Below are 12,620 nucleotides of genomic sequence, written 5' to 3'. Positions count from 1 at the left end.
ACGCGTCACTGCACTTGGCCTTAATTATGCATTGTATTTAATGTCGTTTAGTCCTGCGCCCAAAATGCTCCTGCAAAAATGTTCGAAGGAGGTGCAGCAGTTGGACTTTAATGTGTCCTTCTATGACTATAACTAAGTTGGATTATATTTTATTAAAATTTATTATGTAAAGGTATTAATGTCCTGTTCACTAGGCAAATATCGCGCTCTTAACTTGTTACTTTAATGCAGACGAATCATATCTATATTCAAATGGTAAGCGAATCTGTACAAATTTAGTAAATTATCCCGGTAGCAGGGAGGGGCCTTGAACCGAATTTCCTTACCCGGATCAGGTGGTGCTTGCGATTGATGTCCTCCAGCTTGAACATCTTGCACCAGAAGAGCGGAAGGTCGCCGGCGGGCAGCTCCACATCCTCGTTGCGCAGCTCCAGGACTCGCACGCGCTCGTCGTGCGTAGGCGAGGGCATCGGCAGCTGGGCGCGCTGCATGAGGACCATGGGGCGGTAGGGGCGGAAGGCGCGGGCCGGGTCCGGAAGGGTGCCAGGACGCACCGAGCCGTGCGGCGGATCCTGGGCGTGGTACATGTACAGCAGGCGCATCGTGTCGTTCTGCAAGGAAGAGCGGATAATGGCGGGTTGAAAAATGAGAAATGTGTAAAAAATTAGTTGCCAGAGGTGGTCAAGGTGGGGTCGTCGAAATGGCGTTATAATGGCGCTGCAACAACCCAGCAACAGCGGCAATAATGTCCTTGCTGACGTGTACACGGATGCACTGTCTGGCTGGGAGTGCCCCTCGTGGACCGGAAGCCGCCCTGCCTGCTAAATGAAGTACACACTCGCAAAAAAGGCAGGAGCTCGCGCTTGCGAGTTGGGCAACCGGTAACAACAGGGCAGGAAGGAAGCAAGGATGTTTGCCTGTGGGCAGAGCGGCCAGTTGGCAACGAGGGACGAAGGTTGCAGGACTATGGGGCAGGTGGCTGGGATGTTTGGTCAGCTGCAGTCGGCAGCTGAAGTTGCGCATTGTCGATGGCGGGTTAATGGTGCAAATTGCATCGTACGCGAGAATGTTGCCGCACTTCACCCGGAACGAATGCCACTGGGCATCTTCATTGCTCGCCACTACTCCATGCTCCTCTGGCTCTCCAAGTGACCGCACCTTATTCATTCAATGCTCATTTAAGAAATGAATTCGGAGTTGCACTGTTGTTGCGTTGCCAAATTTCACGGGGGCAGACTGTACTTGTGCAGTTCAGATGTCTGCGCGGTGCATTTAGCTGAATTAAATTGCAATTGCATCTTTGGGTGCTCCCAGCATTCGTCTAGCTCAGCGATAGTTTCCCCGTTTCCCAGTTTCCGAGATTCGCTCCTCCCAGGAGGTCCTTTGTATAATGCAAGCTACGTACTGCATGTATTTCTCATTGGCCACGTAGTTTAATTGGTAAGCCCGAAAATTAAAGCAGTCATTAAAGAATCACGGCCTGCTCTATGAGTCCTTCGACTCCCCGGCTCCTCTGACTCACCCCTGACCCCTGGCGTCTGCCCCTGCCGAACTCTCGTTTGTGGACTGCCGTGGCCTCGGGGCTTTTGGAAGCCAACAGTCAGCTGTCATTGTGTGCACGTCATGTCCACGTGTGTGTGCAGCGACACAGGAGACACAACAATAACAACACATGCAGGCCTCGGTGTGTGAGTGCGGTGCAGTGAAAAAAAAGGACGAACGAACGTCGGGGGCATCCATTTGAATTCATTGTGGCAAAGTGCCCATTGTAGCTGTTAAGTGGAACTGTAGAGTACCATGTTCGACAATTGACGGCCAGGACGAGCAGAGTAGGACTAGTGGGGCCAGGTCCTTGTTTCTACTTGTTCATTTTGCCAGCAACGAGGAGACAATACTTTAATTAACAATTCCCTTTCCCCACTCCCACCAGCCCACCAGCACACCAGCCCACTGCCATCGCCGAACGAGGCAAAGTGTGTAAAAAACCTGTACAAATGAGTCGGTTGTCCTGGTTGTCCTGGCAAACACTGCGGGCGGTTGCAAACGCGGCGCACTAACCGCCCGGCAATCGCCAGTAACAACAACCCACAATAACAGCAGCGGAGCAGCAGAAGAAGCGGCGGAGCAGCAGGGCAGCAAAAACTGCTGGCCAGTTTTAAAACATTTGGTCAGGCGAGTGAAGGGAGCCGGGCAAAGGAGCGGGCGCAGCACAAAAGTCATTAACGCTGAGGCTACCGAAGCTGACTGGGCCTGGACATGGCCCAGATGTAAAAACATGACCAGTGTGGCAAAAAACTCAACGGTCAGTCCCCGGAAACACAAAGAAAAAAGAGGCCGTCGCTGGTCAGCGTGGCTCCGGACTGGGGAGTGACCTGTAATCGTTTAATTTGCGACCTGAAAGGGATTTGGATGTGGATTGCAAAGGTGGCAGGACAATGGCGCAGCATTGAGAGCTTATCAAAATGATGGTGCCACCGTCGGTTGAATGGTCAAAAGCTAGAGCATTCATGGCGTAGAAATTTAAAATGAAATTACTTTGTATCTCGGAAGTGTCAGTGGCTTTCAATTGAATGGGTGATCCTGATTTGAACAATTATTGCAGTTTGTATTCATGGGATCAGCAAGTAAAAATGAGTATTCTACAATTATAGATGCAATTCCACATTTCCTAGCTACATCTAAGCCTGTAGGAGACAATTAACGTAAATAAGCAAAATCATTTTCCTATCTGAAATTGCTGGTTTTTCATCTATAATATTCAAGTTCAAATAGCTCAGTTATTTAGGGGGCAATTCATAGTATCTAAGATTCCATTTGTGTGGCTGTGTTCTAGGTTATCTAAATTAAATTCCCAGTGTTCTAGTTCCCAGCTAATCATAAAGGTTATAGCAGAATAAATTGGCTTTGGAGATTTCGAGAACCCTGAACGCCGAACCCTTGGACCCCTTAAACCATGCCACCCCTCCAGGTGCTGGGCATCCTCTGCAGAGCTCTGTAGGTACGACCAAGTGTGAAAAAGTGTGCACCGAACTATGCACACGCACGACAAGGATGACGAGGAAGAGTCCGGCAGTCCGGCAGTCCGGCGAGTCCGGACGAAAAGAGCCCGGCCGTAGTCGGTGGAACAACAACTGCGAGGCGAAAACTAAAATGAAATGAAAAGCTTCAGCAAGGATTACAACCAAAAATTAATGAAAGCAAACTGGCTGCGGTCATTTGCCGTGGTCAACGGTCGGCCAAGGCTTAATTGCCAAAGACGATGACGATGACGATGTTGTGGGCACGGTGAACGGGCTGAAGGGGGTGGGCAATGGGGAGTGGGGAGTGGAGTGCGGTCAAGAATACAGGTTACACTTTAGTGACTGCTGCAGGACCAGAAGGACTCGAGGCTAATTGTGAATGCGGTGGGACTGGAGCTCGGACTTGGACGACTCATTAGAGTGGCTTTGGTTGAGACCCAAAAAACTTGCGAGGGTTGCAGGACGCAGCACGAACTACACACCAGCACAACCACACACACCGAGGCAGATGCAGCCTCGAATGGAGCGCTTGGCTGAGCCTGGCTGCCTGGTTAAGTGCACTCCAAAGGTCATTTAACCTCTGACTAGGCAGGTTTCACTGGTCGCAACGCGACGGGGGTGGCTCTAACCCCTTCGATTTCTCAGGGGGTCGGGAGCACTGGCGCCTTTTGGCCCGGTTTTCATTTAATTAAGCCTTGTTAACAACGCTGCAGATGCGCTCGTTTCGAATGCAAAATGTTTGTTTAGGCCTAATGAATATAGGTATTTAAATATGTTAATTTTAATCCGAAAACTATATTCCCTAAAACAGCTTAGCTTGGCTTAAGTAAATGATATAATGTCCTACCACATATCCTTGCTGCAAGATGGCTCAACAATGTGCGCTCTAACATTTTCTTCGAACTTTGTGAAAACTGCTTTGGCACTGAAAGTTCAGCTGCATATCATTGCAGTTGTTTCTTATTTCAGGCAGCCAACTCCTGCCTGCCCATTCGTCGGCACTCGGCATTCGTTCACACATTGCACCTTTAAGAGCCATTTGCAGTAGTTGTTAATGGCATTGTTATTCTGGGCGCCTTCCCCTCGCACTCTTTGTTTTTTGCCCGCTTTCGTTTGCCGTTTCAACGCGCTGCCATAATGGGCCAATTGTCCTTAAATGCGGAGCGTGTTCCGTTCGCTAAGTTGGCTCTGACTCCGGACCACATTCTGGACCAGACTCTGCCCGGCAATGGCCGTGGTAATGGCCCTGGAACTGCTTCTGGTCCTGGTCTTGGCCCAGTGGTCAAGTCGGAGTCCTTGGCCCGACACCGAAAACTTTGTCTGCGCTGGCCCCGTTTAATGTGCACGTAATTGAAATGCATTTACAATTGAATTATAAACAGAGCAAACAAATGCGGCACAGGACTTGCACACACATTTACATGAATTCACACTTGAGCGGGGAAATGGAAAAAGGGAAATGGGAAATGGGCAACTGGCATTGTGAAAACTTTCTGCAGCAGCTGAGCGCAAAACCCACGGTCCATTCCATTCCTGCTGCTCCTCTTTTCAGGCGACTTCCTCCTCACTCGGCAATCAAATCAACCATTCCCCAGAAACCCGTGTCCTTTGGATATGTGTGTCTGTTCCTGCGAGTGCATGTGCCTGCATTAGGGTGACCCTCGAAGGTTTTATCCTCTCATTTTGCCAGATAAATATATCAGCCGTACGCAATGTAGCTTGTACCGAATCGCAGATGTTTTGAAAAGGTCACATTACACTCCATCCATAACTGACTGGAAGAACATGCACCACATGTGACCGTGAGCAGGCTTTTTGGGCTACCCTAGTGTGAATGCCAACCAGGTTACCTAGGTCACGTCGGCCATTTTTGTGAGTGGCTGTCGGGGGATCTGCTCTTCTTAGCCGTTTTACACTAGCCAAAGCACATTGAATATCAATTTTGCATGTGGGAAATTACATCGGAAACTTCGATTGCCACTCAGACGTGCCCAAGTTGCCCTGACATTTCCTCGATTTCTCGCAGTGTGTGCCAGTGCCTTTGCTTGCTGTGGCATTTATGCCATTCCAGTCATCAGTTGGGACTTGTGCAATTTCGGAACTTTCTGACAGCTGATTTCAATAACTAATAGGCAGAAGTGGTCACTCCCCCCGAACCCTTTTGTTGCAGCCTAATTGCCGTGTCAGCCTCTGTGATTGCCTTCGACCGGAGAGAAATCATTGCACATTGTTGACAACCCTCTCGAGCGGAGGCAGCCCACATGCATCATGACATCTTGGGGCACAGCTGGAGGCTCAGACCAGGCGGAATAAGAAGAGTGGCCAAAGCAGCCGAAATATTCGAGTTAGTCCCAGGCCTGTAATCGTTTTTCGACACTCTCTACGTCTCCGCAAAGTGGCTTAATGATTTCTGTTTCATTATATTGAGTCCTTTGAGCCGAACCTGGCCAGAATGTCTGGACACATTTGTGCCGAGCCGGGCTGCTGTTGTTGTTGTTGTGTTCGGTGCAATTGACATTAATTTGATTTATTTATGGTACGAAGGCAAAGGCCATTTGGCTCAAGGTGCAACTGCTTTCGGCAATTGCATTTAAATTAACAAATCTAATATGGTTTCTCCCCAGAGTGCCCGCAGATGTTGTCTCGGCTCATTCACTCTTCCACACACTCACTCGACTCGCTCTACTCACTCTACTCACTCTACTCACTAGCCCATTCACTTATTCACATGTCTGTGTAAATGAAAATGTTGTTTGAGCTGTGAGGAAAATTAATGCTTTTGAGTGGACAAAAGCGGCAGTATTTGAGCTCGGAATGCACAGGAGGAATGCAGCGTAAATTATTGCAGCAAATACGTTTGGACATAGACATAAGTATGTGTGCGATTTGGCAAATGAAACTAAAATTGCCACCCGTAAGGAGATTAAGACAAAAGTGTAAACAAGATGGCATCTTCAAATGGGTCAAAAGGAAAGTGTTTGGCCAAGCAAATATAGTTTAAGTTATGGCTCAAATTAAGACGAGAAATGGTGGGACTCAGCAGGGGTAAATAGCCATAAAAAGGAGGGTTTTGTGTCCGAAAACTAAATTACCAATAAGTTGGTAAAATAAATAAACCACAGCCAGGAAGATGGCAATTTATAACGCCTCTTCCTTTACAAAGCTACAAATCTAATCGTATTTGCCGATGCTTAACTCATCCTAAGCGTTAGAGTCATCCTGTATTATTTATAACATGTCACACATTTATTTGTTAGGAGAATCGCTCGTTAGCCATTACCAGATTTTGTAACCAATGTCATTCAATTAATTAAGTTAAAGTCGAGACAAAAATATCCAGGTTGTTTGCACAGCTATGCAAAGCAGTCGATTGGGGTCTCTTTTCATATTAGTAGCACATCTGTATTGGGTTACTTTAGACTTTTCCTCCACCCTTTGCTTCCCTGTTGCCTAATTCATATTCATTTATTGTGCTAACTGCTGCTGCAAATGCTTTTAACATATATCCCTAGGACCGCTTTTCCGATAAAGTGGAGTGGCGCGGGGAAGGGTGAGAAGTGGGGTGCAAGCCAAACTGGCATATCCGTTGCTTTATTACATTTCGTTTAGTTTTTGGCCAACTGACCACTTTTTTGCGGCTACTTTGTGTGTGTCAGTGTGTCTGCATCTGTGTTCCTCGCCCGTCCATGTGTGGATGTGTCTTAGTTGCTCGGACTTTGCGGTTGCTTTGGTCACTAGCGCGGTATTTGGCTTACATCGGAGTATGAGCCAGTCCCGCTTGGCTTAAAATGAATTTACTAACCGAGTTTGTTCAGCGAGTTTACCGAATGAAAAGCGTAAAAAGCGGGGCGAAAAAATGCAAGTTTACTTCGCCATTTGACCATAAATAATATAATAAAATAACTACACAGGTCAGGCAACTATTGCATACTTTATGGTGTCCAGCAGAGCCCCCCCAACCCCGCCAACCCCCGCCATATGTGGTCTAATATTTTTATAAACAAATTGGTTTTGCACAGCTCAGCGGATGAGGAGCATGGAAGCGGCTGGCATGCGGTTTCCATATAGCATATACGTATATCCACGCTTTTTATATATGACGGATTTTTAGGTGGCGCCCTCTGGCTGTCAGCGTTTGCCACTTTAATTACTTTGGCTCGAAGGATGCGCAGATTTTCGCGTTTTTTGCTACGACCTGGTTGGGCCGTTTTGGTTTTTGTGCCGGCCCTGTTGCATTTGACAGGACGTCTCCTCTCCGGTCCGGCCATAACCAGCTGCGCTGAAAAGCAACTCAACTGGGCTCGTTATTTATGGCCCTCCCGCTGCCGTGGCAGCTCACCTCGCAAAACGTTTGCCAAAACTCGGACGGAAAATGGCCAAAAACGTGCGATCCCCGGTCGAGCTTCTCCACTTAAGCCCCTGGAAAACTGAAAAACTGCGAAACTCGAAAACATAGACGTGCCGGCTGTTTTGTTTGTCATTGCATTACTTTGGCTGTTAAATCGCCTACTGGAGCTTAGTATTGCAGTCCCAGTACCAGACTCCAACTTCACTGCGCTCTCTTTCAATATTTGTCGCTTTGGGGCATTAAAACAAACGTTTCCCATTGCGTTGTGTTGGGTTTGCCTGCTGCTTTGCTTTCGGTTTTTTGCTCTGCACGTTTCACATGCACTTCGAGTGCCACAACACCATCAGAATGGAACCCCAGCCCTTCCGCCTCCATCACCCGATCCCAAACAGCCAAACAGCTACACACCCAAACACGGCGAGTGCAAACCTGCGAGCGCGATTCGGGAAAATCACAGTCCGAAAAAAGAGCGATAGGGGGAAATTCGGGCCTGGTCGGAAAGTGAACCATTTGGGAATGTACTCTCACTGTAGATGGAGTTCCGATACGTTTCCATCTTTACATAAGTATTATAATATATTAGGTTAGTCTTAGGTGCGGACTCTGTGCTTACCAGCGACTATACGCGAGTATAAGCAATATTTGAAAGTATATTCTACAAATGGTTAATTCAAAGTGTTTTTTTTTTAAATTAAAGCCTTTCAGTTCTAATATTAATGCACATTTCCATGACATGCCATTTGCGGGTTCGTTCCGGTTAACCAAGGCTGACTGACCAGCTTTTACCCTAACAACTTGGATTGTTTTCTGCGCTGGCTGCAGCTGGAAACCTGGGCATACGAGAATCCCTCTACAGTTTATATGAGCTGCCCCAATGGTTCCCTCGTCCTGCGACTGTGCATTCGTTGGTTGATTTGCTCGCTCATTCGAAGCTCGTCAACTTGCAAACTCATGTGTGAAAAGGGACAATGCCGGCTTTAACTTTAATAAAGCGACTAGGCGGGCGAGCGCCGGAGTCCAGGACCAGCCGACCTCCGGCTCCGCGTAGACCACTTTTCGGGCACCAGGCAACATCAAAATCCACATTTCACTCCCTCCAATCCTGGCCCGCTGGCGGCACTGTGTTTTTGGACTGCGAACTGGCTGTGTACTTGATTTTTGGGCAAAGCGGCAAATAACATTTTTGTTTGGCTTTGACGTTGTAGCAATTGCAGCGGTTATTCCATTTGCTTGACAAATATACGAGGACGGGGTTTCGGGCTGGGGAGCGTTTAGAACTCCGTGGGCAGGACTCCGCCGAAAAGGAGGAGTGGTGGAGCCCATCTCAGAACTCGAAACTTTCACCGAGCCGGAATTATGCGCAATTTTTGTTTGGCTGCGCGGCCAGTGTAAAGTGGTCTGGTTTAGATGAGAGTGTTTGCGTTGCAAAAGAGGCTTTCAGCGCGGAAGGAGTTTCACGGTTGCAGGGGCTAAAAGGGGCTTGCCTCTTTTTTGCCAACATTGTGCGCTTCAAAGCAATCAACATAAAACGGTTCCCAAAAATGTGAAAAACATTGCGAGGCGTAATGAGCGGGAAGCACAAATGAACAAGGCTCTAGTCCAATTCACATTGCGCTGCTTTTTTTTGGCATTTACCTCTGCGTTTTGGCCGAAGGTTAATTTCATCATTTTTTGGCGACCACTTGAACTTTGCCACTGCATTAATGGTATTTTTGGGCGGAGAAACGAGCGGCTGACCACCTTGAGCACTTAACTTGGCTTTTAGTTGCCATTTATTTTTTTCGGGCAAGGCTAAAATGTTCGGTTATGCTCTTGTGACTTTGGCACTAACAAAGTGCCAAAGGATTTCCAGTCGGCTGGCCGAGCTCAAAAAAAACCTGAAAAATTAAATCAATTTAAACTTCTTTGCATGCTTTTGGGGGTTCGGGTGGCTTCTTTTTGGGTCGGTAGTCGGCGTCGGTAGTTCTGTTGCAGCCCTATTAAATTTTTAAGTGCCAAGCTGAAACCGCAAGACCCGCAAACACCACACATTCAACCCAAGCCCCCGACCACTCCACTAATAATTCATTATAAAAGTCAGTGCTTTGGTTTTGGTTTTTGCGTTCTGCTGTGACGCGAATCCATAGCTGCACTCCTTGGAGCCCCAAGCCCCCAAGTTGAAGCCCCAAGCTCTGGCTTATGCCGTGACAAACTGCTCACATATGTGGACCGTTTGAATGTTGGCGCTGGGATGTTGGGAGGTCCTGTTTATGGCACGATTTTGCACAAAAGTCAGCGCCACGAAGGAAATGTCTGCGAATGTCTGTTCCCCAAAACGCTTTCTCTGCGGAACCGCCGGCCTTCCATTGGGGCCCACTTTCTTGGCCGCGTTCGTCACAGGATTTCCCCCACTCAGGTTGGATTTGTTTCGAAGAATTCGCTGCTTTGATGTAAAATTGCAATGGCCATTGGGGTTCTGAATCCCGAGGTCCCGAGGTCCTGAGGTCCTGAGGTCCTGCGACTCTGGGGCTCTGGGCACCCTGGGTCCTTAGCCCGCTGGTAAGTGTTGAAAATTACTGTCGACTTGACTTGTTGCCTTTTTGTTTCCCTTCTGCTCCACCCTAGGTCCCTATTGCGAGGAAACAACAATATGTACAGCATGTATGCACGTACACATGTGAGTATGCAAGGACCCGCCATTAATGGGCAAAAATTACTGTTTACAAGTGGGGAAAGCTCCCCGCGGACCCCGCCCTTCGGCTCGAGTGCAAGTTTCGTGTTAAAATAATAAACACATAGCAAAAATTGTAGCGCCATGTGCGGATCTGATGGAGGGCAGAGCGTGGAGAAGGGGCCATAATTCCATTACAGAACTACTTCGACTTGTGCCCTGCACCGGGCACATAAATTATATTAAAAACAATATTTTCACCCGGCTTCGAAGCTTCGAACTCGGCTGAACTTCACACGGCAAAGTTTTCGTCCCACGATTCTTTTTTCTGCACTCCAGTTTTTGCATTTTAAATTGTCGGTACAGCAAAATGCCGTGGCCAGCTTAAACAATTACCAGAACAACAACAGCACTAGTGGTAACAACAACTGAGAGCAAAAAACAATATGAAATTATTATAATGACAATTAGTGTTAATTGTCACTTTCGGCGCGGAATGTTGCTTTCGGTCTCTGTTGAATTATAATTTGCCCAGTTTAGAAAATTAGCATTTTAAATGAGTTTCTTTTTGTTCTCCCTGGCGTAGTTTGTTGGCCTAAGCAAATAATAATTACAATAATAATAATATTGCAACATGAAAGTCAATGGGAAATTAAAAATTGTAATTACTCAATTATTATGCATAAATCACAACAAAAGCTCTTCTGAGTGGAGGAGCAGCTACATATAATGCCCATTAAGGCGGACTTTTCCATTTGGTCGGGTGGTCCGATGGAGGCTACGTGATGACAATTCTGTGTACGTCGTCAAATTGAGGGTTTTCATTGGCAGGGCGATAAAGATTGGCCGGCCCATAAAGATTTTAATGATTTGCAGTGGGCGTGGGGCAATTAAGCGAGTTGAGAAAATTTAATTAAAGCCACGACAAAAACACTTCGAGCGCCTATTGTTGGCCCGAATAAATTGAAAGCCATTCATTATCAATTCAGAAAAAGAACCGAAAGTGGTGGGCAAAATTAGGAGGAATAATCAAGCAAATGACAGGCGAAGGACGCAAATATTGAGTGATAAATGTGTCTCAATCTGTGCTTGCCAAATTTATCTGACAGTCGCTTCCTAATCCTTTTGTGATTACTTTGAGCTATAATTTCGCATTCGCCAGTGGTCGTTTAGATTTGAGTGCCAAAGTTTCGGGATAACGCAGGAAATCATTAAAAATATTTCAATGAGCTGGAATTGACCGACTCAGTGGCAGAACTTTACAATTTCTTTACAACTTTTTTGTCCATTTTCGATTTTACGCCCTCGCATTAGGCAAAGTTAAGCTTCGCAATCAAATTGAAATGACGCACTAAATGGCATTTTATGGTTTATGCGCAGTATTATTATTCCTCCTCTGCACGCCCTTACCACCTATCTATATATATCATCCATTTCCCCCATCAAGCTCGCTATCTGTGGAATGCTTGATTTCTGATTTCTTTTCATAGATTGAACGCCCCAGAAAACTTCCTTTATCCACTTGCAGTGGGTCAAGATGGAGATGAGATACTGGGCGCACAATGAAGGAAAATCCAATGACGTCATCTGCCCATTGCGCTCCTGACTCTTTTTGGCCAATTGGTAATTTCGTTATTAGTCGCGCTCTTTGCGCTTCATTAATGTTCATTACACATAAATGAACCCACATCGATTGATATTTTCAACTTCGTCGTCGCCAATGTCGTTGGCGGTTTTTAGTGGCTGTAATTTTTGTTTTGTGGTTGACGTTTTTGCGGCTGTCTGCCACACACCGCCCACCACCCACCACCCACTTTGGTTTTATTGGGAAAAAAGGTGCGTGCAACTTCTTCGCCTCCCCCACAGTTTTATTTATGTATGAGCCCGAAAAAGAGCGGGAGCCAGCCAAAAGGGTTGCTCGCATGGCCAATTTCCTCCGACTGATACAATTAATTATATAAATAACATTTTTATTTATACTTATAGGAACAGCGGTCGAGCCAAACTTTGAACTTTCCCCGAGATCATGCCCTTCGCACATATGCTCCGCGTTCGAGTACCGCATACCCTATATCGATATAGGATATAGGGGTGGCTCCACGGCCAGGGAATTTATGGTACACGCTTAATTGAGCACTGGCAACTCGAAAGGTTGAGCAGCTGATTGACTCCGCCCCGAGCACCCTGCACCATTTTTATTCCATTTTTTATGACCTTTCGCCGTAATATTCTGGGTCTCGGGGGTTGCTGTGCCGTGGAAATTCCTGAAATCGCTAAAAGTTATTTAAAATAGGATTTTATATTACGGACTCAAACAGCTGGAAATTCTTATTTTGGTATATCAAAAACGCAGGCTCGGCTTGAGTTCATCTCCTGGCGGGGTTAATTTGGGCATTCTTACGAGAAAATGGGTCAGATCTGGCGGGGTGCGCTAAAATGATTATGCCACTTGAGCGGCTTAGACTGATATGTTCATATGCCTGGCTTCAATGGGCTCTAAAGTGGCCGAAGTCCAAAAAAAATGTGTAAAGGTGATGGAGATTAAAGTTGAAAGTTTGGGAAAAGGATCAAATATTCAGTTCGGCGTGAATGCCAAAAGGGC

At 46.7% G+C, this 12,620-nt stretch overlaps 1 protein-coding gene across 1 annotated transcript in view; it reads right to left on the bottom strand.

Moving 5' to 3' along the window:
- The window catches only part of LOC6543980 (MOXD1 homolog 2), a 106,500-nt gene that overhangs the window by 20,771 nt on the left and 73,109 nt on the right, over nt 1–12,620 (bottom strand). Inside the window, exon 4 of the mRNA XM_001973685.3 lies at nt 327–611. Within this exon, the coding sequence (XP_001973721.1) occupies nt 327–611 (285 nt within the window). The remainder of the gene's footprint in view (nt 1–326; nt 612–12,620) is intronic.

This window comes from Drosophila erecta, unplaced genomic scaffold (assembly GCF_003286155.1).
Source record: "Drosophila erecta strain 14021-0224.00,06,07 unplaced genomic scaffold, DereRS2 tig00000021-arrow-pilon, whole genome shotgun sequence".
NCBI classification, from domain to species: domain Eukaryota; kingdom Metazoa; phylum Arthropoda; class Insecta; order Diptera; family Drosophilidae; genus Drosophila; species Drosophila erecta.
Note: the sequence above shows the minus strand (reverse complement) of the source record. Positions and strands in the feature narration are given on the sequence as shown.